Source organism: Macaca fascicularis, chromosome 1, assembly GCF_037993035.2.
Source record: "Macaca fascicularis isolate 582-1 chromosome 1, T2T-MFA8v1.1".
NCBI classification, from domain to species: domain Eukaryota; kingdom Metazoa; phylum Chordata; class Mammalia; order Primates; family Cercopithecidae; genus Macaca; species Macaca fascicularis.
In genome coordinates, this window is record NC_088375.1 from 142727123 (window position 1) to 142754868 (window position 27746).

The window sequence follows — 27746 nt, forward strand, 5'->3', positions numbered from 1 at the left end:
CTAGGACATTTGTAAACTGTCATGGTGCTGGTGGGAGTGTCTTTTAGCTTGGTAATGTATTATAATTAGTGTATAATGAGCAGTGAGGACAACCAGAGGTCACTGTCATTGCCATCTTGGTTTTGGGGGTTTTTGGCCAGTTTCGGCCAGCTTCTTTACTGCATCCTGCTTTATCAGCAGAGTCTTTATGACCTGTATCTTGTGACCTCCTCTCTCATCCTGTGACTGAGAATGCCTAACCTCCTGGGAATGCAGCCCAGTAGGCCTCGGCCTCATTTTACCCAGCCCTATTCAAGGTAGAGTCACTCTGGTTCAAACGTCTCTGACAACTTAACAATAAGAGCAGCTACCTCGGATTCCATCTGTTACTTGTAACTATTTTGAGGGAGGTAATTCTGCTAGTAATTGAAGGCAGCAGCTTGCTTTTTCCCATGCCAGACAATAATTAGGCATTAATATTGCAGCAGTATAACTTCCAGCAATTCATCTATTCTTCTTTTGAGCCTGGTGGTATTTTCTAAGTAATTTCTGTTGCAAATTAGGTAATTACTTTTATTTAAACTTAGTATAATTGTACTGAGAGTTCAATGTTTTCTTATATAATAGTTCAAGAGGAAAGTTTTGCCAAATATCAAAGCAATTTTATGAGATTTGCAAATTGAGACTAGATTTCAGTTGAGAAGCATGGGGGTGAAGAAAGTGTATTACTTAGGTTTGTTAAATAAATTGAGGAGGTTAAACTGTAGGCCAGCTTCCCAGGGGCTGTATGCAAATTCTCTTTCTAACTTTGCACTGACTGGGGTAAGTGTACTGGCAGGTTTCAGCTCTGTGTGACTCCTCTCACCTTTTATGTTTATTTTCTTTTGACTCTAAATCATTTCTCCTCAATGCAGACCATTGGAGCCTGTGCCTTCTGCCTCAAAGTGAATTGGAATAGTCATTTGAAAAGAGACTGTGGGCCGGGCGCAATGGCTCACGCCTGTAATCCCAGCACTTTGGGAGGCCAAAGCGAGTGGATCACGAGGTCAGGAGTTCACCATGGCCAACATGGTGAAACCCTGTCTCTACTAAAAAAAAAAATAATAATACAAAAAATTAGCCGGGCATGGTGGCACACGCCTGTAATCCCAGCTACTCTGGAGGCTGAGGCATGAGAATTGCTTAAACCTGGGAGGCAGAGGTTGCAGTAAGCCAAGATCGCACCACTGTACTTCAGCCTGGGGGACAGAGCAAAAGTCCGTCTCAAAAAAAAAGAAAAAAGAGACTGTGACCGTTTGTCTAATTGCATTGGTTTAATTGAATAATAACAGGTCACAAATGTCCTTCCTGCCAGACAGCTTTATGTCCCTTTATTGTAGAATCTATGACTTTTTGGGTAAAAATTTCCCAACCAATGGGATGCTTCACTGTGCTTTTACTACATAGGTGCTCTTTGAAGGCCATGCCAAAACTCCAGCTCTCCCTGGTCGTTTGTTTGGTTCATCTTATTTTTCACCACTTGGATTTTCTGGGACAGCAGATAAAGGCTCTGGTTGGCAACCTCACAGCCAGGCAGAGAGCTGCTCTGTGGCCACCCCTGCCAATAGCATTGACATACTTCAGTGTTTCTTCTGTGGACAGGAAAGTAGGCAATCAAGACTACAAAAATATTTCTGGATTCCTCCTGTGGGCCACTGTTTTTAATGGAACCTTCCTGAGCACATCTTTGCCACTTTTGATCTCTAAGTCCTTTGTGAATCAGTGTTGGGTTAGCATTCTTTTACTATTTAGATTTTTAACAATAGATGAAAGTTTAAAGCTGATGATGATAGTGATGGAGATGAGGATGATGATCTAACATTTGTTGAGCATTTACTTTGTGCAAGGCTCTGTGCTAAATGCTTTATGTGGATTATTATATTTTATCCTCATAGCACCTCTGTATAGAGATAACTTGGCCAAGGGCACACAGCATATAAATGGTGGATCTGGGATTCAAATTCAGGCACTGTGATTCCAGAACCTGTGCTCTTAAACCCTATGCCTTATTCCAGATGGAGGTTGTTTCTAGTTTTTACTGAAAACTAGAATCATATGCATCTATGTCTTCACACCCTTCTCCCTGCCCCACTTCTCACTTTTCTTGCTTTCTTTTTTTTATTTTATTTTATTTATTTATTTATTTTTTTGAGGCAAAGTCTCATGCTGTCACCCAGACTGGAGTGCAGTGGCACGATCTCGGCTCACTGCAACCTCCATCTCCTGGATTCAAGTGCTTCTTCTGCCTCAGCCTCCCTAGTAGCTAGGATTACAGGCTCCCACCACCATACCTGGCTAATTTTTGCATTTTTAGTAGAGACTGGGTTTCACCATGTTGCCCAGGCTGGTCTCAAACTCCTGACCTCAGGTGATTTTCCACCCACCTCAGCCTCCCAAAGTGCTGGGATTACAGGCGTGAGCCACTGCACCCGGCCCACTTCTCCCTTTTCACACCATATCACATTAGTATTCAAGGTAACACCCCAAATACCCTAATAATTATGAACTAAAAGGAAGATGAAAGATTTTAGGAAAAATGTCTGTTCACCCAAGGGGTTAAGATGTTGGGAAATGTGTAACCTGTTTAGCAGAGTATTCAAGTTCAGGAGAAGTTCCATGATTTTCAATAGTAACTCACAGAAAAAGCCCAGAAAACATAAATAGTTTATGCATATTATGGTTTATGACAAAACATTTAAAATAGTTGAGGGAGTGCCGTCCTACCCTATTTTCTGAAATTTTGAAGTATAGGCATATTAGTGCTGTATGCCTTGGATTCTGTGACCACTCTGTACAGCATTTGAGAGCACTTGGGCTTATACAGTAAAAATGATTACACCACATTGGTGATGATTTTTTTTAAATGGTGAAAGGGAGGAGTAACCATTTCTCTGAAACAGTGCACATACACAGAAGAGTGTGAATGTGGACGTCAGGAGCAAAAAATATCATTCCAAAATTTGCCATGATTTATATACCTATAGATGCATTTAATTCTTAGCAAGTTAAATATTTGAGATACTGAATTTTCTCCATATTTTAACCACCTAACTTTAAAAAATAAAAATGCCTGCGTATCTTGGATACTCAGTAAATGTTAATATCCTCTCCTTCCTCTCAACCTCTCAGCAAACTAGAGGTTTTTTGGGAAGGGAAAGTTGTGAATGTCAGTTGGAAGTTGATCCAAGAGAGGCATTACTTTTTGGAACATATTTGATCTTTCCAGAATAAAGATACTCTAAAGGACCAGCCAGGTTTTGTCCTCAAGCTGAGGTCGAGGTAAGGGGAAACTGAGTGGAAAGCTGGTAGAAATGCTTAATTGACAGACCAGGGCATGCAGTCTCTATCCAAGAAGGGAAGGAGGGATATCATAGAGATTTTGTTTAACATCCTGTATTTTACATTATTTATTTATTTATTTTTGAGACGGAGTTTCACTCTGTCACCCAGGCTAGAGTGCAGTGGCGCAATCTTGGCTCATTGCAACCTCCACCTCCCAGGTCCAAGTGATTCTCCTGCCTCAGCCTCCCAAGTAGCTGGGATTATAGGCACCTGCCACCATGCCCAGCAAATTTTTGTATTTTTAATAGATACAGGGTTTCACCATGTTGGCCAGGCTTGTCTCGAAGTCCTGACCTCAGGTGATCCACCTGCGTCGGCCTCCCGAAGTGCTGGGATTACAGGCGTGAACCACCGCTCCCGGCCAGTATTTTACATTTTAAAAACTTTTTATCTTAAAAATTTCAAATATATACAAAAATAGAATAACTCTCAACAATTGCCAATTTATGGTGAATCTTGTTTTATCACTTTCTGTCATCCACTGGATTGTTTTGAAGGAAACCCAGATATTTAATTTCATCCATACATATTCCAGTATGTACCTCTAAGTTAAGAACCGTCAGAAGATCTCAAGCAGGAAACTGATGCTTAGGTCATTTAGAAAGGCTACTCTGAAAATGGTGTGAAGGTTGCATTGCTGGGGAAATACCCAAGAGTAAAATATACATGATATTTGTGGTTATTTTTTTTTTTTTTTAAGTTTATTGAGTACCTAAGATATGGCTGGTATATAGTGGACAAATTGTCTTGTCTTTAAGGCCTTTACAGCCTAGTGCAAAGTTTCTCAATCTCAGTTCAGTCAGTGTTTGGGCTGGAATACCCTTTGTAGTTGGGGGGCTGCCTGTGTGTTACAGGATGTTAAGCAGCATCCCTGGTCTCTACCCACTGCATGCTAGTAACAACACCCTCCCACCACCAGCCCAGTTGTAACCATTCACAATGTTTCTAGACGTTTCCAAATGTCCCCTGGAATAAAAATCACCCACCACGTGAGACACGCTGGTCTAGTGGCAGGATACAGATAAGTGAACAGGCAGTTGCAATGAATATCATAAATATTGAAAGAATCCAGAGAAAGGGTTCAGTTACTGTGACGTCAAGTTAGTAAAAACTCTATCTTAAATGGGGCCTGTACAAAGACCTCCTGAGTCTCCAGGAGGAATCTTCCTCTCCCTATTCTTCCCTTTGCCAAATGCCAATAGATGTGGGTACCAGTGGGATGCCTTGCTTCACTGTGGGCCCACTCCATCCTGTGGTGCCTAGTACCAAATTGAACACTAAAGGCCAAAAACTGTGGTCAGTTACTCATGCATAACCTCAGAAATATCCCATTTATGAAAACCATGCTGAACAATCTGAGGAGGGGAATTTTGGTTCTAGAGACCAAAATTTGCTCAGAGTATATGAAAAGATTTAATTCAGAACGTTGATTATAGTTTGTCCTTTCTGTAAAGAAATCTTTATTGTTACAATTCTCTTTACAGCAATAGCAAAGATTCCTTTCATACAATCTTATCCTTAAACCAAAAGTAAATATTGTTACGTCCACTCTTTTCCTCTCAGCATGCCAACTCGATGATAGGGTTCCGGTGGAGATCAAGCCATTTTAGTTATACTCGGGGGTTCTTAGGGATTCAGGAAGAGAAAAGTTCAAGGAGAGAGTCCTTTAACCTCAGTTCTGCAGCCTGTGCTTGTTACTGTTTGTGCACAGAAATCACGAAGGGACTTCACCCAGGGGAAATGAACAACAACTGTTTTTGTTTAGCTCTGTGAGAAGGCCCCTATTTGGGGTGGGGGTAAAGGATTAGATAATAACAGAAATCCATTAAGAATTTTAAAACAATGCCATCCATCACACAGGCCTTACTATAAAACCTAAACTCTCACATGTGAGGTCTCCTTAGGAGAGAGTCATAATTTTTCAACCGCTTGGGGATTCTGAGTGAGAAAGTTTAACCATGGGTGGTTGATTGGATGGAATTATTCCCAGAAGTGTGTATATTTCTTACATGATGCATACTGTAGCAACCTTTAAATGCCTTTGGACTTAGTTCAGGGAATCAAATACTACTTCTTGAAAGTAGAAGTTTGTGGCTAGATACCCTTCCTTCATAGAGTTCTTGGGAGTTTAAAATGAGACAATGTAAGTGAAGGCCGAAGGCTTTTTGTCTATTGCAAAACACCATACAGATGTACAAATGTAAGGCATCATTATTCTTATTGGTGCCAATGAGGCTGATGGGACCCAGCTCCCGGGGTAGTGCCTTCTGTAGTTAGCATAATTAGTGTGTGTTCTGCATACTGAATTAGATTTTCTTAAAAACATACAATCATTTTTATTTTCTTAGTAATTGTATTTAAGTATAACTTTTGCATCTATCCTCATTCGAGGGCCACTATGTTGCACAACTCCAGGGGGCACCATTCCATTGTGGTGGCTCTGATTCATCCGGTAGCCTTCCTTCCCCTAGAGCCAGACATTGATAACTCATGTGGCCAGAATGTTGACCCACCCATCGGAGATGGTTAATCCTGAGAATTTACAGTTCTGTTTTCTTTTCCCCTGTCTAGCTTCTTTATTTTTGTAGACATCAATTCAGATGCTGCTTGTTTGGGTCAAATTTTCCCAAGTTCTTTTTGCTTCACTGTGAATTCAGACACAAGGTGTGTGTTCCTTCTGTAGTGAATGAAAATGGAGATGAAAAGAGAGGTGCTAAGCATGTATCACTTTTAAACTCCAAAGAGTAAAGTCAAGGTCTGTAGCAGGACTCAGCACACTTTTTCTGTAAGGGACCAGTTAGTGATTATTTTTTATTTGTGGCTCATGCAATCCCTGTCTCAATGACTCAACGCTGCTGTTACAGCATGAAAGCAGCCATAGACAGTATGTAAATGAGCATAGCTGTGTCCAGGTATAGCTTCATTTATGGAGTCAATTTGAATTTCATATAATTTTCACATGTCATGAAATAACCTTTTTTGATTTTTAAAAAATCATTTCAAAATACAAAATCTGTTCTTAGCTCACAGGCCATACAAAAATAGGTGGTGGACCATAATATCCCAACTGCTGGTCTCAGCCTCACTGCTGAAGATAATGAGTAACTGTGCACAAATAGTTGCTTCATCAGTGCTTCCCCAGCTAGGGACAGAGCTAGGCTCACCAGTCATTTAGCCTGCTAGGCAGAACTCTGGAATTCTGATTCAACTTCTGCCCTGATGCTTTCCAGCTGTGACCTTGGGCTCTAGTCACACGATATCAGAGTCTCAGGCTGCTTATTTCCAAAACAGTGATACAAAATTTTTTTCTGCCTTCCTCATGGCACTGGTGCGAACCGCATGTGAACATCTTCATAGTCTGATTGCTGGTTTCCTCTGTGACCTCCATTTGCAAAAAGTACATTCACATTTTAATCATCCTTCACCAAACATTTCTGGAAGACCTATTCTATGCCAGTCTGAGCCCTTGGGGATATACAGATGACTGGGAACCAGACCTTGCCCTCACAGCAAAAAAAAAAAAAAAAAAAAGAGAGAGAGCAAGGGAAAGAGAGAGAAAAAAAACCTAGGAGTTATTGTGGCCCAAGTGTAACAGAGGAGGGATGGAATGAGCAAGGGTGAGAGAGACTAGCTCTGCTGGGATGGAGATGGAGCAGTGGGAGACTCAGCAAAGGTCCCCCAGAGAAAATGCCAACAAAGCAGATCTGGGGAGGAGGGTATCTCAGGATAACTTGCAAAGCATGATGACACGGAGCAGCATAGAGAATTTGGGGAGCTTAAATTACTAAGTATGGGAAGCCCACCATGGGTGAAGGACTCTATCAGGAAAGGAGGCTGGAGAGAGAGGATAGAGAAGGAAGGGAGAACTTTGTGTGCCATGTTAAAGAGTTTGGATTTTTTTTCCCTATAAAGGAAGGAGAGTTATCAAGGGATTTAGTCAGGGTTATAACATGATCAGCTCTGGGCTCTGGAATATTCACTCTGGTGGCAAATGTGGAGGAGGAAATAATTGGGGGGAGGGTAGTGGTGGAGACAAGGGGGCCTCTGTGATAATCCTGATGAGCAATGAAGGGGAGTTAAACTATAGGATAATAGCATTAAGAATAGAAGAACAAAGTACTTTTACAAAATGTGTATATTAAATTAAAAGAATATTTTGAAAGCTGAGCACAGTGGCTCACGCCTATAATCCCTCGGCCTTTGGGGGTCGAGGCAGGTGGATTGCTTGATCCCAGGAGTTAGAGACCAGCCAGGGCAACGTGGTGAAATCCTGTCTTTACAAGAAATATAAAAATTAGCTGGTGTGGTGGCACACGCTTGTACTTCCAGCTACTTGGGAGGCTAAAGTGGAAGGATTGCCTGGGAGGCAGAGGCTGCACTGAGCTGAGGGCGCCACTGCCCTCCAGCCTGAGCAACAAAGTGAGACCCTCAAAAAAATATATATAAATGTATTTTGAAAGCAGAATAATATTATAGACTACACTGGAAAGGCATGGTATTTAAAGGTATTGGATTTTTTCGTAAGTAAATAAAAAGATATACACAGACACGCATACACAAATTGTCAGACCCAAATTCCCTAAGTTTAGGTGTTTGCCTTCAAATTTTCTTCAAATTGGAGAGCCTATACAATTGATGTTGACAAAGTACAATGCTTAAAATTTCTGGGTAACTCATTATAGTTTTGATATCTAAAGAGGATCATTGACCGAGCTTTCTCAAAGTATTTATTAACAAATGGAAAAGTGTCAGTTTCTGCTGAGACTTTGATGACCCTTTGCTTAAATTTTGGTTCTCCATAGAATACATTTGATTTGTGTTTTTGTTTCAGAAAAACGTCCAAGCGTGAAGGAACCAAATCCAATTTCTCCACGTAAGTCTTTATGCAACTATTTCGAAATAAAACCTCCTGGGCTTTCCTAAGAATGAGTTGGTTAGTGAACATTTGCCAAACTTTGTGTTTTGATAAGGAGACTTCTGCTCTCATTCTCCCTTCTCCCTTCCCCTTTCCCCTTTTTGCTCATATTTTTTCCTTTCCTCTGTCCTTTGTTTATCCCTGCTTTCGTTTTCCCTTTCCACCTTTACCACTTTAAAATATTAATTTGTTGATCCATTGGCATGTATGGCTTGAGTGGGAAGGTAGTAACTTATTTAGAGAGATAAGTTAATGACTTGCATGCTTATGTCTGTTCTGACCTGAAAGTATTCACATACAGCCATGGAAGTGGTTTGCTTTAAGTCTTATCAACAATGTTTATCTGCTCGGAGAAGTAATGCTAAGGGAACTCATTGCTATACTTTCAAGACAATCCGTAGTGCAAGGGCTGGGGGCACCAGGAAGAGCATGTACGAATGAAAGAGAAAGCAACACCAATTGCTACAGAATGAGGACTTGGAAATTGTCTAGGCCAGTTTCATTGTTTTATGCAGAAGAAAATGCTGACCCAGAAATATTCCTGCCTCATTGGCATTGAGGCAGGACTTGAACCTGGACTTCCCAGCTGTCCACCCACAGCTCTTCTAGATAATGTTGTCTCCTGAGGAGAATTTGTGAATCTGTGCTTTTTTTCCTTTCCTAAGACTCCCAGGATTAGTCTCCATGGCTGACTCTTCACTACATGTAACAATCAGTCTGGAAAGTTCCTTTCACAAAGCGCTTCATAAACCGTTATCTTAAGTGGATTATTATTATTACTTTTTAATTATGGAACAATATGAACTCGAAGAGAGGCACATATGGACACATATCCATCTTTGGAAATTTAGAATAGTTTCACTGAAAACTTGTAATCATGCTCAGTTTTTGCATCTGTGGGTATGAAAAGGCAAATCATCTTCTAATATCAGTTGTAAGGACTAGATTAAATAGGCTGAAGGCTTGGTTCAACCTCACCTCCAGGGAGTTCTTCCCACCTCTTCCTCCATCTAGTAGATCTTCATCCGTTTTACACACTCAGGTGTTGACCCTCTGACTTCAGCAGGTGACTGAAGCTATCTGCATTTTTCAGAAGTTAAATGAACACACCAAAGAGTACAGGTCTAAAAGAGTGGGGACCAGAACTTGGGAGTTTGGATCCTTCCAGACTTGTTCTACCATGGCATACTTTCCCCGAGCCTTTGGAGTGCTGGGCTGCTCAAAGGTCACAGGAGTGTATGGCAATCTTCCATGTAAAAAAATAGCTTTCTTTACACTGCAGTGAGTTGAAAGGCAAAGGGATTTAATTTATATAGAGATCACCGGAGTTGCTTCTGACTGGAGCAGAAAGTAGAAATAGTATGATAATGGTGGGGAGATCCTGTATTTCCCACTTACATTCAAAACCCAGAGACCTTAGAAATTGTATTCTACCAAAAACTCCTCTCCCTTGGAAACCAATTTTAACTTTTTATAAGTGACTCAAAGAAGGTAGTTCTCTTAAATGAAAGGAAATGTTCTATTTCTGGGGCCTGGAATTAATTTCAAATATAAAAACCTTTGCCAAATGGAGAAACAATTGGTTCTATTTATATGTTTTGCTGATCATAAAACTGACATCACTCCCCACTGGGAGGTATTTCCGTTCCCCTCATAGAAAGATCACGGTTGGAAAAGTGTTAAAAAGTACGTTGTTTTAAATGACACAATATGAAGCTGTTAAGATTAAGAGTTTAATATGAGATCGGTGAAATGTTATAATCCACAGGAATAGTTTATTTTTACTCTATATTCTCCTTTCTTTCTGTTATCTTCCATACTTGTAAATGTTCACTAAAATGTGTGTATAAAGTATTCTAAGGTGTGTGTTTTCTGTGCAGTGTGTCATTTTTGGAGGTGTTCAGTGAATAAGCAGCAATAAGGCAGATTTTGATCATGGAAGTTCACTTTATTTTCCAAAGCATCTTAACTGAATTTTCAAGCCACCCTCCATTCAAATAGTAGGTCCTCAGAGTGAGACAATGAGATGACAGACTTAAGATTTTACAGAGTTTGCAAATCTGATTTTTTCGTTAGTTTGTTGATCAAAATAAATTGCAAACTGAGAATACCTTGAAAACCTGATCGTTTTATTTCTCCTTTGAAAAAAAAAATGGCAAGTTACAAAATACAGTGTATTTTATTGGAATCTTCATTGCATTCTCAGATTTTATTAGTGCTCAACCTTTATGACAGTGCTTGTGAAACAAATATAAAATTGCAATGTATGATGCAGACTAACCGAAAAGTTGTGTGTATCGGTTTCTCTCCTTTATAGCAATTTTCCATGGTCTGGACACCCTAACCGTGATGGGCATTGCGTTTGCAGCCTTTGTGATCGGAGCACTCCTGACAGGGGCCTTGTGGTACATCTATTCTCACACAGGTTAGTGTGACTGTTGACTATGAGTTGGTGAACAGCTTGTGTTCTTGCCACACAGTAGACACTCAGTGTTTTGTTGGACGAAATCACGAATGAAAGAGAAAGTTCATTCCTACTATTTTTACATTTACATATTTGGCCTAAATTGGGTTTTACAAAAGTATAATTTGCCATAAACAGTGGAAAGAAAAGGAATGTTTAAACTGTTTGTGCTAATTGCAATTGTGATGTTGGTGAAATTTAGCTGCTAATAAAGCTGCTTGGTTGTTAAGAGTTTAAAGTTAATGCAGACAATGTACAGAAATACAAACCATTCTGTCAAAACCAAAGATTTAAGGATAGGCATATAAATTAGAGGAGGTGAAAAAGAAAGCCAAGATTTTATTACCACACCTGCGAAGGTATTGAGCACTGTCCATCAGAGTCCTTAGTCAATGACTTAAACCAGATTTTCTCAACCTTTTTTTAACCCATGCTGTGTCTTCTTTGATAAAACATTAAATTGTCATGTTTTTCTTAAAGTTAAATTTTCTAAATAGATTTCCATGAACTGAAAAAATAAAAGTGATGAAACAGAGCACTTCATCTTCAAGCTATTATCCCTCAATCTTCAAAATTCAGATGTGCCCCTCCCTACCAGTCCCAAGTTTGAAACAGAGTGGCCTGATGAGAGAACCTCTTCTGACCCCAATACAGAAAGCAGGCCAGCAAAGGGAGTCTTCAGTGCCATGGAGAAAGAGCAAAAGGATTGCCCTGCTATTGCTTCTTTCTTAGTTTCTTTACAACTATGGGAAGGAGTGACATGCATTTTGAGGCACTCTAGAGAACTAGTTGGTCTTGTTCTTGTTTGTTCTTGGATCCTTGTGGTTTTACACTGTGAACCTAGGTAAACTGTGCTAGATTGATCCATCAGAGGCAAGTGGCAGGCCCAGCTTCTCTGTTTAGAATTTCATTAATTGGGCCGGGCGCGGTGGCTCAAGCCTGTAATCCCAGCACTTTGGGAGGCCGAGGCGGGTGGATCACGAGGTCAGGAGATCGAGACTATCCTGGCTAACATGGTGAAACCCCGTCTCTACTAAAAATACAAAAAACTAGCCGGGCGTGGTGGCGGGCGCCTGTAGTCTCAGCTACTTGGGAGGCCGAGGCGGGAGAATGGCGTGAACCCGGGAGGCGGAGCTTGCAGTGAGCCGAGATCATGCCACTGCACTCCAGCCTGGGAGACACAGCGAGACTCCATCTCAAAAAAAAAAAAAAAAAAAAAAGAATTTCATTAATTGTCCATTAAACCAATGAATGCCATGATCTTTGGCTTCCCCTTGGGCCAAGCTGAAAGGATGGCTGATTTAAAGGGGAAGGAAGTACCTACCGAAAGATATTTTGAAGAGTCATATCTTTACCCTGTTGATTGCTAGACAAAACCTCAAGTTGTTGAGAATAAAAGCATGACACAGTGATCCTCGGGTAGTTAAAAGTGTCAGATTCTTTTTCATCAGAATTTTCACTTTAAATACCACATGTCCTGACTGAGGTATTTTAGATTATGCCAGAAGGAGAGGAATGGACTCATCATGCCTAGCATGGGACATTCACCCAAAAGTCAACATCTTGGCAAAAACGTAGAAGACTTTCTAATAGAGGGGCTTTGAGTCCTCAAATGCTTGTTTCTAGTCAGGATACTTTGAGTGAAGTATGTTTATGTGAAAGATTAAAAAATGACTCCTCATAATCCTAGCATTTTGGGAGGCCGGGACGGGAGGATCGCATGAGCCCAGGAGTTCAAGACCAGCCTGGGCAACATAGTGAAACCCTGTCTCTACAAAAACACACAAAAACTAGCATGGCATGGTAATGTGCATCTCTTGTCCCAGCTGCCTGAGGTGGGAGGATCACTTGAGGTTGAGGCTGAAGTGAGCTGTGATGGCACCACTGCACTCCAGCCTGAGCAACAGAAAGAGAAGTTGTCTCAAAATAAATAAGACTCCAGTGTCATTATTCTGAGTATTATATAACCATCTGTGAATCAGTTTAGGAGCATTCTTCCTCATGAACAGTTTATAAACAGACCAGAAAGATAGAATTTAGCAGAGCAGCACTTTAGAGTAAGAATTTTGTCACAGGAATACTGACATGTTCAGATCTCAAGCTAACAGTTCTTTGCAACTTTTCCAACCTCCTGCCTGGCTGAGAGGTGCTAGGGCAGTCGGCAGCATATGTTGTCTGTTGGGAATGAGTTTGAAAGTACTCCAAAAAGACTGGGTCACCCACAGATGTTTACCATGTGCCTGCTCAGCCACTGACTGGCCTTGGTCACACAGCTGCACTCTCAAAGCTAATCTTGGGCCAGGAAGCCAGGTCCAGGCAGAATATAGGGCAACCAAATGACACTCACTACTGGAACACACCCCACTGAAATCCCCCCAGTAATCCAGACTGTTACCCACAGGCAAGCACACAAACCTGACAAAAAGCAAAGCTTGGTTGTATGGCATGTATTCATGCTTATTGAATTTGGAAGTCTGCTGTTACTGATCCTTTTTCCCCTAAGCCAGAGACTTCAGGAGGGCCTTTAAAGTACTGTTCATGTAGAAATAGGTTTGTAAGTAAATTTAAGAAAAATGAAACCAAAGACCTCCCTCCTGTGATGCTTTCCAGCAAAATGAATTACACTGATTCAGAAGGTAAAAGGTTTATAGACACTGTCATTTGGGCTTAAAATCCTTTCACATGACTTATGAGACAGCTTCAAAATTACTTTTTATTAAAAACTGTAGCCTCTGGTTCATTTTATAGATTGCTCTTGAGGAATACGAGCATCACACAAGCATGAAGAAGACTCACTTCAGTACCACATGATAGTTCTTTTCTGGAACCCCTTCAGTTTCTTACCTGGGTCAGCTAGCAGCAATTTAGATTAATAAGGAAGATTATAATGCAGTGGGCAATGGGGAGAGCTACGATACAAATACTACCTCAGTCCATTCAATTTCAACAATAATTGAAGCTGTGGAACTCACAGATCGTATATGCTGTATTTGGGGGTTCAGATAGCATCTGCCTCTGTGTGAAAAACAATCCTTAATTTGAATGACTTTCCCTTTGTTTACGCTTTCCATTCCATGTGCAGCACAGAGCACAAAACCAAGTCACAAATTTGGATTGTGGATATCTACTTACATACCTGGAATGTGTGTTAGCCTACAAAGACGGGGTTCCCGCTTTATCATAGGACAACTCTGGGCACAATAAGAGATATTCCCTTGAGGCTGGATTAATTCTGTTTGGAAAACTCCATTCCTAAAACTTACACTCTCTCCTAAGATGCTGTAGAGAGGAGGGGTGCTTGGGGGCTGAAATGGTGCTGGAACCATAGAATCTTCATGCTCCTAGGGACCCTACCTAGTTCAGGGATCCCTAAGTTCTAGTCCATGAAGTCCCTAAAATCACATGTAAAATCATATCTGGTTTTTTCTTGAAGGGAGGAACAAATGCTTTTATTTTTATTTTCTAGTAAAACATTTTAGCTTTATTAAAGTAGTACATGCAAGTAGCTTAAAGGTTGAAATAATCCTACAAGACTTGTTATGAAAAAAATCAAACCCCTACTGCCCCACCTTCTTAACTCACTCCCCAGAGCATTCTTTTTGACACTTAGCTCATCCTTTTGGATGTTAATCCATACTTCTAAATACCACGAGTATATTGCTGCTTTTTGACTTTGCAGGTTTAGACCTTTTTTGTAGACCCCCTGTTATGGAAAATGTCCCCTTCCCCCGCCATCCTCTTAATAGAAATATGCTGACATTTTGGTTAGATCAGCATTTACTGTTTACATTATTATGACTACCTAAATGCTAATCACAGTTAACTCATGTATGATATCCTGCATGACTTTTAATTTTCCCTAGAATTATTATCTTTCCCCACCCTACCCCATTAGCTTAATTTTCTTTTCTTTTCTTTTTTTTTTTTTTTGAGATGGAGTCTTACTCTGTCACCCAGGCTGGAGTGCAGTGGCGCAATCTTGGCTCACTGCAAGCTCCGCCTCCCAGGTTCACGCCATTCTCCTGCCTCAGTCATTAGCTTAATTTTCTGTATATTTATCATTATTTCTTCTGCTGACCCTGCCAGCTGTCTCAATCTCCTTTTAATACATTGAGACATATGGAATGTTCTACTGATTCCTTTTCTTCAGCTCTTTCCTGGAGCCTCTGACTTGCTCCTATCTGAACCAGTTCCCTCCATTTCTGGACGCTGCTGTCTTCCTATGATCTTCTTCACTACCATTCTGTGCATTCCGTTCGCTTCTCTTTTGAGTTGTGGATGTCCTGTGTCATGTATCTCCTGCCTTTCTTGTTCCTGGTTTAAAGTGTACATAGGAGGCAAATGTTTTTCACACCTTGCATGTCTGAAAATATCCTCGTTTAACAGAAACACCTGGTAGATAGTTTGGCAGGGTATAGAATGTTAGATTATAGACAGTTTTTCCTTTGGACTTTTGAAAGCCCTCCTCATTGTCTTCTAGCTCTGAGGATTGCTGTTGAGAAGTTCAGAGCTGTGCAGACTCCTGATCCCTTTTGCATATGACCTGTTTTTCTTTCTGGAAGAAATTTTACAGTGATATCTCTTGAGTTAGATGTATCTTCATACGTTGTGCTGGTCAATAATTGGGCCCTTTCAGTTTAGAAACTCCTGTCTTTCGGTGCTAAGAGTTTTTAAAATGATTTATTTTTTTTCTCACCCCCTTTTTTCTGTTTTCTCTCATTTTAGAAATCATTTTATTTATTTGAAAGTTGAACCTCTTGTCCTTTAATTTTCCTTTCTTCCCTGTTTTCCATCTTTCTACTTTCTTTATTTTCTGGGAGTTTTTCTCATCTTTATCTTTCAGTTATCTACTGAGTTTTTAATACTGGCTTCAAATTTTTTAATTCCAATAACTTTTTTCCTATGAATTTCTTTTCCTTAAAAAAAAAAAGGTTCTATTCTTGTTTCATGGGTACAGTATCATCTGAGAATATTAATATAGGATTATTTAAGAATAAGGAAATGCTAAACTGTGGGTGCGACGTATTGATTGTGAACTTCCTTAGGGTGATCTGACTGGGCCATGTTATTGATGAACCCCTGATATCTCATCATCAGATCTTTCCTCTTTAGCTCATCAGGCTTCCATAAAATATGTTTTTCTGTTTCCTACTTGAAAGGTATAGGACTGGCTGTTGAAAGACCTTTATAATGGGCATTGATTAAAATAGACTGACATGGCAACAAATTATATTTGGCAAATAGACACCAGAAAGCAAATATCCAGACTTCCTGCCCAGGGTATAGTCCTGGCACTTTTCCCAAATGCAAATAATCAAGCACATGGCAACTTCTACAGGAGACAAATTTGTTACATAGTTACAGTCAGGACAGGAACCCTACTTTCTTGATTCAGAGTTTCACTGTTGCTAGATGAGGCAAGGCCATCTTGCTTTATCTCTTTTTAGGCTGAGCAAAAGAATCCCAGGTGAGCCAAAATATGTATTAACATATATTTGCTGAGTCCCCCCCTTTTGAATGTGTTACTGTTGCCCTCAAATGTGCCTGGTGTTGATCATTCCTGGAACCTTCAGTTTCCTCCTCTTAATAGAGTAAACTTCCCCTCTTCTTCCTGGATTAGGAAGGGCAGATCTCAGCGCAGTGGAGTGAGGGAGGAAATGCAGAAAACTATTCTGCTTCTCATGTAGTTCAGCCAACCCCTCTTGCTTATAGCCATATATTCAAGAGAGGTTTCCAGAGGTGCCTAATGCCACCATTCCCTTAGTTTTTTAAGGGTTCGGTGACATAAATTGGTTGTTTCTCAGTTTTTCCCACTGTTGGCTTAGGTTTCAGCTCTCTTGAGTCTGCCAAGTCAGTTGCCACTCACTCATTTCCTCACCAGCTTCCAATATTTTATTGTTGTTATCTTTACTTTTGTTATCTTTGTTCTCATGTGTTTATGCCTTTAAAAATCCATTTACTGTCATTGTGGTAAGATTTGGGAAAGGAATGCAAGTCAGTGACTTTAAATGCACTATCTCTATGCAAAGTCGTACCCTTGCTTTTTGTTTGTTTGTTTGTTTTTTGTTTTAAATCAGTTTCGTAAAGGGAGTCCTTGGAAAATTATTAGTCTGCATCAACATTTCCTTTTTATATAGCGAGAAAATTGAGCCCAGAGAACTGATGTGACCAGCTCAAAGTTACACAGGCACAGCAGTCAGGACTGGAACCTTGCTTTCTTGATTCAGAGTTCACTCTTCTTGTCTCTTGCTATTGTGTTATTACAAATTCAAAGGTCATGTAGCCATAATCTTTTTATCTTCCTTCTGCTTATTAGATAATAAACATTAATTAGCAAGTATTTTAGTTTTTCTTTTTGCCTCTGTTTAGTATCAGCTAAATTTTTTTGGTTTGTTCACTCATTTATTCGTTCTTTCACTCACTTATTCAATGGATTTTTTAAGCTGTTGTTAAATGCCAACACTATTCTAGGCACTGGTAAAATAGCCATGAGCAACACAAAGTCCTTGCTGTCGTGGAGTTCCCATATATTCAGAGGAAAAGAATAACCAAACAGACTGATTATAAGCAGATTGGCTCGAGCAGAAACCCAGCTACAGGCACACATGCCAACCTTTAGGAAAGCAATGACCTGATGAACTCTGTCAGAAAAATGGAGAACTGACAAGGGAAGTCTCACTGGAGAAGGAAGAAGTGTTTCTAAGCTGAAGAATTAAGTTTTCTATTAACCTCTCATGGAAACTGAGGGGAGGGTGTGAAGAAGGGGGAAAGGTATGAATGGCCAGATGCTCTGGGAGGTACTTTGTTTTTTGAGAGAAAAAGACACACAAACAGACACTAGGAAAGCAGAAGGCATTCATCTTAACCTCTGTGTTTAATGGTTTTATAAAATAATGATATGAGCATTTGAGTGAAAAGAGAGTGGAGCCTGCCTTCTTCATAGTCACATTGGGATTTCCATCTGTTCCAGCTGCATCTGTCTGATCCCTGGGACTTGGTCTCTTGCCTCCTACCTTATCACACCTTAGCCTATCTTCTTGCTGTTTCTCTTTTCATCGGGCTACGCTTGGGAACCTGGAGAAACCGCAGGCCTCTGAACACATTGGCACCTCTAGAGCTGCTCCTAAAGAAAACCTCTTACCTGACTCGGGTGGACTTTTGGGTATGCGCTTGACTTTTGCTTTAAGAACACATGGTGTGTTCTGTGGAGGGCTGTTGAAAACTGCCCGATGAGTTGGGACGGGCACACCTAATTCAAAACCTCAGCATTTTATTATGCTGTGTGAAACAGTGTTCCTTCCACTCTTAGATTTTTTTTTCTGCTTACACATCAGAGCAGCCTTAAAGTTGAAAAAGCTTTTATTGCGCATTTCTTGTTTTAAGTACGCTCACCCTGATAACCCTGTGAAGTAGCGATTATCTCTTTGTTGACTAAAGGGAAACACAACTAACACACCTGCTGAGGTAGCAAGTCTAGCCATTGAACAAACCACAGCTTCAAGTCCAGTTTCTGACTCGGGTTGTAGTGATAGCTATGGGGGACAGCCTTCCTCCTCCACCTGGCTTTTCTTCTTCTTCTTAGTTATTATCAGACTTTGCATCCTATTCGGGGGCCACAGAGGCAAGGAAGATACCACAGAAAACCAAAGTCTGTGTACAAACAGGTTGGCCACACTGCAGGAATATAGAAAGAAAGTAGTAGGCAGGACACTGTGAAAAACTTTAATTCTTGATATAGTCTTTTCCCCGTGACTTCTAACAACATCTAACTCACCCCTCCTGGAGAATTTTGCTGCAAAAGAAGAGTCTTTCGCTTGGAGACTGGGGAGGAATGAAATTTGAAAATGATAAAAAGTGATTGAAGACTTCTCTAAATTAAAGGTAGTATCATTCACTCTGCTTAAAGAGTGAGCTTGTGAATTAATTACAGTTAGGATATCAAGAAACTGAGACATTAATTAATACAAAATTGCATGCAACACATAGACCTAGAAGAAAATATCTTTGTTTTCTTTCTAGCATCAAGGAATATTAAATCTAAAGTACTCCCAGGTATATGGTTTTCAATCCTATGCTTAAATATCTCCTGAGAAGGAGATTCTATAAATTCCCTCTATAACTAACCAATCCTCATAATCAGCAAGTTCTTTTCTGACCTAAATCCCTATTCCTGCCATTTAAACTCATTTCCTCATGTTCTGCCCTCCAGGGAGATAAAGAACAGCTGTCTGCTCCTCTTTGTAATAATCCTCATGGACAGTGTTTGCAATAGTCTCCTTTGCCCTAAATACCAAGCTTCGCCTCACCTTTCTTTTTAACTCTTCTGTTGTTTCCCCACAGAGTCCTCCAGTGCTATTCACATCTTTCCTGAATAGTTTCTTCCCCAGGACCTGCCATGGTGAAAGACTTAGAAATAAGAATCCAGTTGTAATATAGATGCCAAAGAGGTAGCAGGAAGTCAGATCTGGACAACTCCATGCCATGCTAAAGAAATAAAACATTCTCCATTAAGAAATGTTTTTTTTTTTTTTTTTGGTGTGGGTTTTTTTTTTTTTTTTTTTTTTTCTGCTTCTATTTTTCTATTTTTCTTTTTTTCCCCTGTAGAGACAGGTCTCTCTATGTTGCCTAGGTTGGAGTGCAGAGGCTCTTCACAGGTGAGATCATAGCTCACTGCAGTCTCTAACTCCTGGCCTCAGGAGATCCTCCCCCTTCAGCCTCCTGAGTAGCTGGCACTGTAAGTGACCGCACCTGGCTTTTTCTATTTCTTAAGGCATCTCTGGCAGTATCTAGGCCCAGCCATAGCTAACTGTGAGATGAGTGGAATTAATGCTTAGTATCCTTATCCTTAGTGTACCCTCCTCCTTGAGAGTATGTCAGACACCAAATTCCTCTCTCCCCTACTCACTCTCCCTCCTCTCAAATCTCTGTTCCCTCAGTGTGGTTTGAGATTTTAGGAGGAAAGCATGAAGACTGAATACATTTCCTCTGCTGGCCAAGTTTGATATTTATTTACGAGCAAGGCGCCCTCCTTGATTTTCTTAGATGTGTTAATTGGGCCTAGTCTGCTTAGCCACGAGGTCCTCCCTGCCCATTTCCTTTAGGAGCAGCCTGGTTATATTTGTCACCCAAGGGATGTTTTAGAGAAAGTTAGTGCTCTACAAAATCAGAGACCACTGCAGTGGAGAGCAGACAGCCAAAAGACCCATCTCAGAAAACCCGGGGGTCTCTGTTGGCCCATTAAGTAGAAGCACCTGCACATTCAACTTTCTTCCTCATGGTGAATTTTTCTGTAGCATCACTTCCATTTGACAGTGAAAAAACTTTTTCTTAATTCTGTCAAAAGGTAAGAGTTTTTTGTTTGTTTGTTTTGTTTTTTTGAGATGGAGTCTCACTCTGTCACCAGGCTGGAGTGCAGTGGCGTGATCTTGGCTCACTGCAAGCTCCGCCTCCTGGGTTCCCGCCATTTTCCTGTCTCAGCCTCCCAAGTAGCTGGGACGACAGGTGCCCACCACCCCACCTGGCTAATTTTTTGTATATTTAGTGGAGACGGGGTTTCACTGTGGTCTCGATCTCCTGACCTCATGATCCGCCCGCCTCGGCCTCCCAAAGTGCTGGGATTACAGGCGTGAGCCACCACACCCAGCCGGTAAGAGTTATTTTTAAAACATGGTTATATTGAGAAACCTTGCATCTTACATGTGAAAATAGCCACAGAAGTGGAAGGGATGGTCTGAAGAGGGGACTTTCAATATTTCCCAGCAGATTCTCAGATTCACCTTGGCCCGTTATTGGATCAAAGTCAATATAATATTGGGTTAACTTGACTTATCCAGCTGGTGAGATGTATCCTGCAGTCTCGAGTGCAGAGGCGTCTTTGTTTGTTTGGGGTTTTGTTCTGGAGTGTTTTGCATCACCAGAACAAGAGTTTCCAAAGCTCGGGAAGTTGAAGGTCTCTTTAATAGGCACTGATGAAAATAAACTGACATGGCAACAAATTATATTTGGCAAATAGACGTCGGAAAGCAGATATTCAGGCTTCCTGGGCAGGGCATAGTCCTGGCACTTTTCCTGAATGTGAATAATCAAGCACAGGGCAACTCCTGGAGGAGCAAACTTGCTCCCTATTGCTCGATGAAGCAAGGCCTTCTTACTTTTTTACCTGCTATTGGGCTGAGCAGACAAAGTCCAGGTGAGCCAAAGAAGAAAAAGATGGAGTTGCCTCCTGCTTTTCAGATGTATCCTTATTTAAATAGGAAAATGTAAGTTTAAAATGTGGTTCATGCATAGCCACCTTAGTCCTTCTAATTGATTATGTGAGGATCTAGCTGGGTATGGACCAACATGTGGTTTGTAAGGGAGTCGAATTCGTAAAGCATATCTAGAGTTGTTTGGGTCTCTGGAGGTTTTTTGTTTTTGTTTTGACATCAGGATAGTTAAGAGATTTGATTCCCTTCTAGAAATAAAGCTTCTACTCTGGGGAAAGTGAATTTTTGGCAGAAAGTTATTGCCATGGGGGCAAATTTCCCCACCCTTAGTTATACACACACACAAAGAGTAGAGGGCAATGCTGGGGAGCGTCCAAAACATAGGTTTCCAAAAAAGTCAAAAGCAGTGTTTCAGCTGGGCATGGTGAAATCACGCCTGTAATCCCAGCACTTTGGAAGGCTGAGGTGGGCAGATCATGAGGTCAGGAGATCGATACCATCCTGGCTAACACAGTGAAATCCTGTCTCTACTAAAAATACCAAAAATTAGCCAGGCATAGTGGCACGTGCCTGTAGTCCCAGCTACTCGGGAGGCTGAGACAGGAGAATTGCTTGAACCTGGGAGGTGGAGGTTGCAGTGAGCCAAGATCACGCCACTGCATTCCAGCCTGGGGGACAGAGCGAGACTCCGTCTCAAAAAAAAAAAAAAAAAAAAAAAAGGCAGTGTTTCTCCGCTTCTCAGGAATATTGACCCCAGTCCCCTATCCATCCCGCCAATCCCAGAAGAAAAGATAATTAGAGGAAGTGCAACAAGGGCCAAACTTACAACAAGCACATAAATACTTTGAGGTTGATGCAAAAGTGTGTATAACTGTGTGGTTCATGAAAGGGGTGACAGGAAAAGCTGTAACCAGACCCAGGGACATGAGCCAGTTCTACATTTTGCGGAACTGCTTTTTTCACAGAGGCTTTTGAGGGGCCCCAGAAAGAGAATGGAAGTAATGGGGCCAAGTTCCTGCACTGGAGGGCAGGGCCTTTCCTTGAGTGTTTTGTTTTAATGAAGCAGCTGGGAGGGTTGCTTATCTCCGGCTGATAGATGTGTATTTCAGCATGACAGGAAAGAGGAGGCTCATTCATCAACAGGCCTGGCCCTCTGGGGTTTCCCACATTGAAGGAGGGGATGCTGCTTACAAGAAGTTTATGAAGCTTATGCTCTGACTTTTCAAAGTAAATGCAGTGTTTTTTATTGGAGAGCCCTGATCACTTTTCCCTACCTAGAGCCATTTTTTGAGGGTTGCACTGAGGCCAGTTTTGCTGAAGAGAAGACTAACTCTAGGGCCTTTTGCACTGTTAAATGCAAACCATGTGTGTGACTTGAGGTTTCCTTCCTCTCCAAAGCACTGCACATTTGGCACGATGAATGGCTTTAACTAAAATGCAGTGGGGTATGTAATGAAAAGTGGGATGCTTAAAGTGTTAGGAGATACTCACACTGCACCCCACAGGGAACCTCAGTGGGGAAGAGAGGCCATTCGCTGGCAACTGCAGTCCCCATTTGCAAACAGCTAAACCCCTTCCCCAAAAGGTTTTTCCAATAGCAGCTGTCCCCCACCCCAATTTCTCAGGTAATTTATCTGTTTGGCACACAAGGCTCTCTCTACTGTAGCTAGGACAAAGTCTATATTTCACTCGTTTTTAACAAGTGCATTCAGAACAAGGCTACCAAACTTCCAAGGTTCTCTTAACTACAATTTAAAGGTCACACCCTCCAAATCCTACAGTATCTTAATGAGAGAAGACGGACAGTGTTTCCTGAATACAGGTGCTGGTCAGTTGCCAGTTCACACAGACCAAGTGGTGGTGTTTTCATCAAAGGTTGTAGACCCTGAAATTCAGGGACTTTGTCATCAACTGTCAGAGGTCTTAGCCACTAGAGCTGCCTGTCAGTCAGCTGTCGTCTTTTTCCTATTCATGATGTTTTAAAAATAAAACAACAAATAGCAAAACCTTGTTTTAGAAGGTATTCCAGACATCTAGGATCTAGTCTAGTTGCTTCTGTCCCTGGTTGAGAAAAACATCGGTTAAAATGGCAAATGCGGAATAAATGGTCTTTTCAGGAATGCACATACATAATATGCGTCTTTCTCTGACTCTACCTTTTCTTTATTAACTGCAGGGGAGACCGCAGGAAGGCAGCAAGTCCCCACCTCTCCGCCAGCCTCGGAAAACAGCAGTGCTGCCCACAGCATCGGCAGCACGCAGAGCACGCCTTGCTCCAGCAGCAGCACGGCCTAGCCCAACCCAGCCCAGCCCAGCCCAGCTCAGCTACTGCCAAGGGCAGGACCAATGACTGAGCCTCCTGTCCAGACTCAGAGGGCTGGATTTTGGTTCCCTTGTAAAGACAGAATGAATTTCAGTATAAAGATCACCCATTGTATTCACCCCACACCCAGGGCTAATATAAACATGACCCTGGGCTTCTGTACCACACTAGAATTCATGTGAGAAAGCTAAAATGGTGGTCTTCTCCACCAGCCCCTCACAGGCTTGGGGGTTTTCAATGTGAAACACATGCCAGTTTTTAAAATGCTGCTTTGTCCAGGTGAGAACATATAATTTGGGGCCCTGAGTTTTACCCAGACTCAAGGAGTTGGTAAAGGGTTAATAGCCAGATAGTAGAACCGGTGAGGAGATGCGGCCAAAGATTCTTTATATCTGAACCAAGATGTAAAACAAGAAATGGCTTTGAGGCTTTCTAAGCGTTCCTCCTGTCTAATTCGCACCTTCGTCTGGATGCACACTTCTGACTTTGCTGCCACACCCTGTGGGGTCTGATGTGTCCCTTGATGGGTGCTGCCCTCAGGGACTGCACCCTGACAAGTGTCAAGGCAACATTCCTTTCTTATGCCCTGGGCCAAAACCAATGCTAATGACCTTATCTGCTTCCTGTTTCTTCCCATACTTGCATACACCACTGCAAAATGTCTTAATGCAAATGTTGTATTTCTTACAAGCCTACAGAAATTGAAAACGACCAAAATCAGGAACCACAGATTTGTGCCCATTCCTAATATTTTCTTCTGACAAATTAATGTATAAATTGAGGTGAAATTCAGTTATAAAATCAAGGAGAAATTTGCACAGTGATATATTTCTATGTGTATGCAAGTACAAGTATATAATATGTCATCTGGCACATTCATTTTCTCAGCTGGAGAAAATTTGAAAATGTCCTTATGCTTTTAGAGTTGCAACTTATTCTTAAGTATATTTGCTAGGGTGAGTGTTTCCACTCAAAACGTGTCAACTTAAAAAAAAAAAATAGGCCCTTTTATAAAAACCAAACTCTAGCAAGATGCAAATGTATGGCAAATCCTGTTGGTCTCCAGTTGGTTATCCGAATAGTGTTGCCAATTCCACCAAGACAGTGCTGAGATTGGAAAAGGGCACGTATTTGGATTGCCTTACTTCTCTTGCCTTAAATATATCCCAAACTCAAAAAGGGCTTGAGGGGAATTTCATTAAATGGAATAATAAGATGCCACTTTGCAGCTAAAATAAGCTCAGTGATACCTCTATGTTAAAAAAAAAAAAAAAAAAAAAGCGAGAGAGAATGCCAGAGGGAAATTATCATGCTAAATTATTTTACTGCTGAAGATAGCTTCATTGCAAATTATTCTTTTTCCAGAATTCCCCCAAACAACTTAGAATTCCATAAGTAGAACAAGTTAGATTCTGCCCCCAAAATATTCTTAAGCAAATCCCACTGCCCTTAAAATAAGGAAGTTATGCCTGGTTGTCTGTGAATGGAACCTCAGTAGGAAATGCTGATGAAGCTTAAAACCTTAGGGCAATGTCTACACGGGAAACAAGTATGTGGAAATTGACAATCATTTTTACCAAATCGTTGAGTAATAATCTGACTAACCTAATAGATATAGACATTCAATAAGGAAAATTTTAACCAAAACAGATTACTTTAGGGCTGAGATTTCCAGGCTATCTACATTGATCTACTGAAAAGTTTCCAGATTTCCATATACAAAGGAAGAAGACATGAGTTTAGAGAATTTTTTTCCTTTAATTTTTTTTTTTTAACAAAAGGGTATCAGAGTAGAGGACCTAGATTACGCTACCTGTGTTTGAAAATAATGCGCTTTGCCTAACCTTCAGTGGAATGTATTGTTTTAGCATATTCTATGTATAAAAAAGTTTAAAGATGTCTTCAAAGAAGACTAGAGTCTTTAAGTCACTTATAGCTATATTTTACTACAAAATCTGTGTATAAAGATATATTTAAGTGTTTTAGATAAATTTAAGTTACTCCATATGAAATGTTTAATTTCAGCTACTGTGAATTCTTTTGATCAGTCCTTTGCTTTTTTAAAAAACCCTTTCCATCTTGTTAAAAAGAAAATTAGCTATTAGGAGATATTAAAAGATCGATGTCTTAGAAGGGCAGAGTTAAAACCTTCTGTAATATATTTAAATATATATTTTTAAGAGAGATGCTACATTGCCAATGATTTTATAAATAATTTAAAATTAATTTACAAATTTATAGATGCAAACCAAAAGATTTTTTTAAAAGAGAGAGAGAGGAAAAAAATCACCTTTTATTTGTTTGGGTCTCATTGTCAGAAGTATTCTCCAGATCAAGAAATCTGTGTCAATAAAACCTAATCTCATATTGGGAGAGTGAATGTTGTTAAGTATTTCTGAAATGTTTCTAAAAAATGAACATTAAAAAAATAAGGTATTTTCTCCCTAGCTTCTCATTGCCGTATTTCTAATTGCTTCACACTTTACAGTTTTAATACAAAGTACAAGCTCTACTTTTATAACATGTTCTACAAGTTTCTTTAAAAGTATTGTTGTATTTCAGCTGAACTCTTCTATCTGCAGTCTTTTGTTATTTCTGCAGGCTACACCCTTAATTTGCAGAGGCCATTTTGTTTTGTTTGTTTGATGCTGAAGCTGTTGTTGAAATGCCCTAAACTCCAAGGCAGATTGTCTGTATAATACGCTATAGCTTTTCACCATGTGGTGTTTACCAGCTGTTACTCTGTATTTTAAAAAGCCAGAGATTTCTTCTGTCTAAACTGTTTCTATAGCATTTTCTAAACAAAAAAAAAAAAATGGTTTTTTCCTTATCTTGGAATAAGATTGTAAATCCATTTCTTGCGTGTGTTCTTAGTGGGCATGATTGTGTGTGTGTGTGGGGTGCTCACACGCGTGCCAGTCTTTTTGTACTGTAACTACCTCATGGTTCGAATGATTGTACTGCTGGTTGTGTTAACAGAGCACATTTTGTTGGGTGAATCCTATGTGATTTTTTTCATGTTTGTTTTATCTGGGGTGGTTCATGAAACTGACAGATGTTTTTCTAAAAAGGACTATTATCAGTTTCCAAATACAATACTTCTCTCTTCTGGTTTTTCCTGAATGAGCCTGATTTTGTTGCTGGTTTTTATCATCTATGAGGGTAAAAAGAGTACCCTTAAAATCCCTGTGGCCAGTTTGAACACCCCTATTGTATTCTTTTCTCTGTTCAGTGTGTCAGCTATTTTGTGAAGATGCTTAGATGTATAGTTTTGATAACCACAGTTTTAAGTCTTTTATCTGTGCATAATAAAAAGATATATATCAATTATTAATATGTGTCTTGTCTTGTCATCATTAAATTCTACCCTCAGGCTGATGTAACTTTTTTCACTGTGACTTTCTTCTGAATGTATTGTCTGCTCCAACTGTGTTGATGAGGAAGAGGGAGGAGAAAGGCTGAGGTGCAGAGCAGAGGGAAGGGCGTACGGACTATAAGAAGAGTGCAGCGGGAGCTGTCGCTCTTCTCAGAGAAACGTGGCAGGGGACTTGGAAGTGGGTGTCTAGCCCTGGAAACCATTCCTGGGCCTTCTGTCAATCTCCCAGAGTCAAAGAAAGAAAAATAATACGTGTTTAAGGTCTACTATTTTTAGCCCCTTCAAATACCCCAGTGCTGCTTCCAGCATTCCGTATCTCCAGATGGTACCACCGTCTTCCAGTTGTCCAAGCCAGAAACCTGGGAATTTACAGCCTCTTTGGCTCCCCTCTAACCAAATCAGTAAGTCCAAGTGTTATTCTACCTCTAAAATGTCTCTTTCTTCAAACCACTGACTTATTCCTACTCCGGCTGTTGTTGCACACTGCTCAAGGGCCATTGTCTCTTGAGTCATTGCAGCAGCCTCCTAACTAGTATGCCAACTTTCCATTTTGCTCCCTTCAATTCTTTCTCCACCATGCCGCCAAAGTAATCCTAAAAAGACTCCATTTTGAGGCCTTTAAGTAATTCCCCAATTTGCCTTCAGGCTAAAGTGCAGATTCCTAAGCGTGGTTCTGAGGAGGCTAATCTGCCTGCCTTCCCAGCTACTTCTCTCACCTCTCCAGAGCTCAGTTCTATTTGGCATCCTCACCCCCAGACAAATTTGTAATGAAAAAAGTTCTCGTTCAATATCAAATATTACATTACAGCATTGAATATGCATTTATAGACCACACTCCCCTTTTGAGATTTTTAGTGACTTAGATGATTTGGCGTCAAGGCCAGCAGCCCATCCCTCACATTTTACACAGGTGGGTACCCTCAGAGCAGGAATAGCGTTGAGCTGCATTTCACAGCTACGGTGCTCCGTGCAACCAGCTCCTCTTAGGATATGTGGGAGGAATTGGCAGGTCAATGAATTTTGTTTGCCATCAAACTCTCCTTGTGTCTACTGGAGGAAAAACCTGGGTGATTAATAAATGGGCTTCAGAGAGTCTGTGAAGT

The 27746-nt window shown here is 40.7% G+C and overlaps 1 protein-coding gene across 8 annotated transcripts in view; it reads left to right on the forward strand.

Annotated features, from left to right (window-relative positions):
• Nucleotides 1-26601, forward strand: part of TGFBR3 (transforming growth factor beta receptor 3) — a 206569-nt gene extending 179968 nt beyond the window's left edge. For all 8 annotated transcript variants that reach the window (XM_005542754.4, XM_005542755.4, XM_074001730.1 and 5 more), the window contains 3 exons: nt 8192-8233; nt 10593-10700; nt 23121-26601. In XM_005542754.4, coding sequence (XP_005542811.3) covers nt 8192-8233; nt 10593-10700; nt 23121-23239 — 269 coding nt within the window. In that variant the 3' untranslated portion in view covers nt 23240-26601. The remainder of the gene's footprint in view (nt 1-8191; nt 8234-10592; nt 10701-23120) is intronic.
• Nucleotides 26602-27746: the final 1145 nt, after the last annotated feature.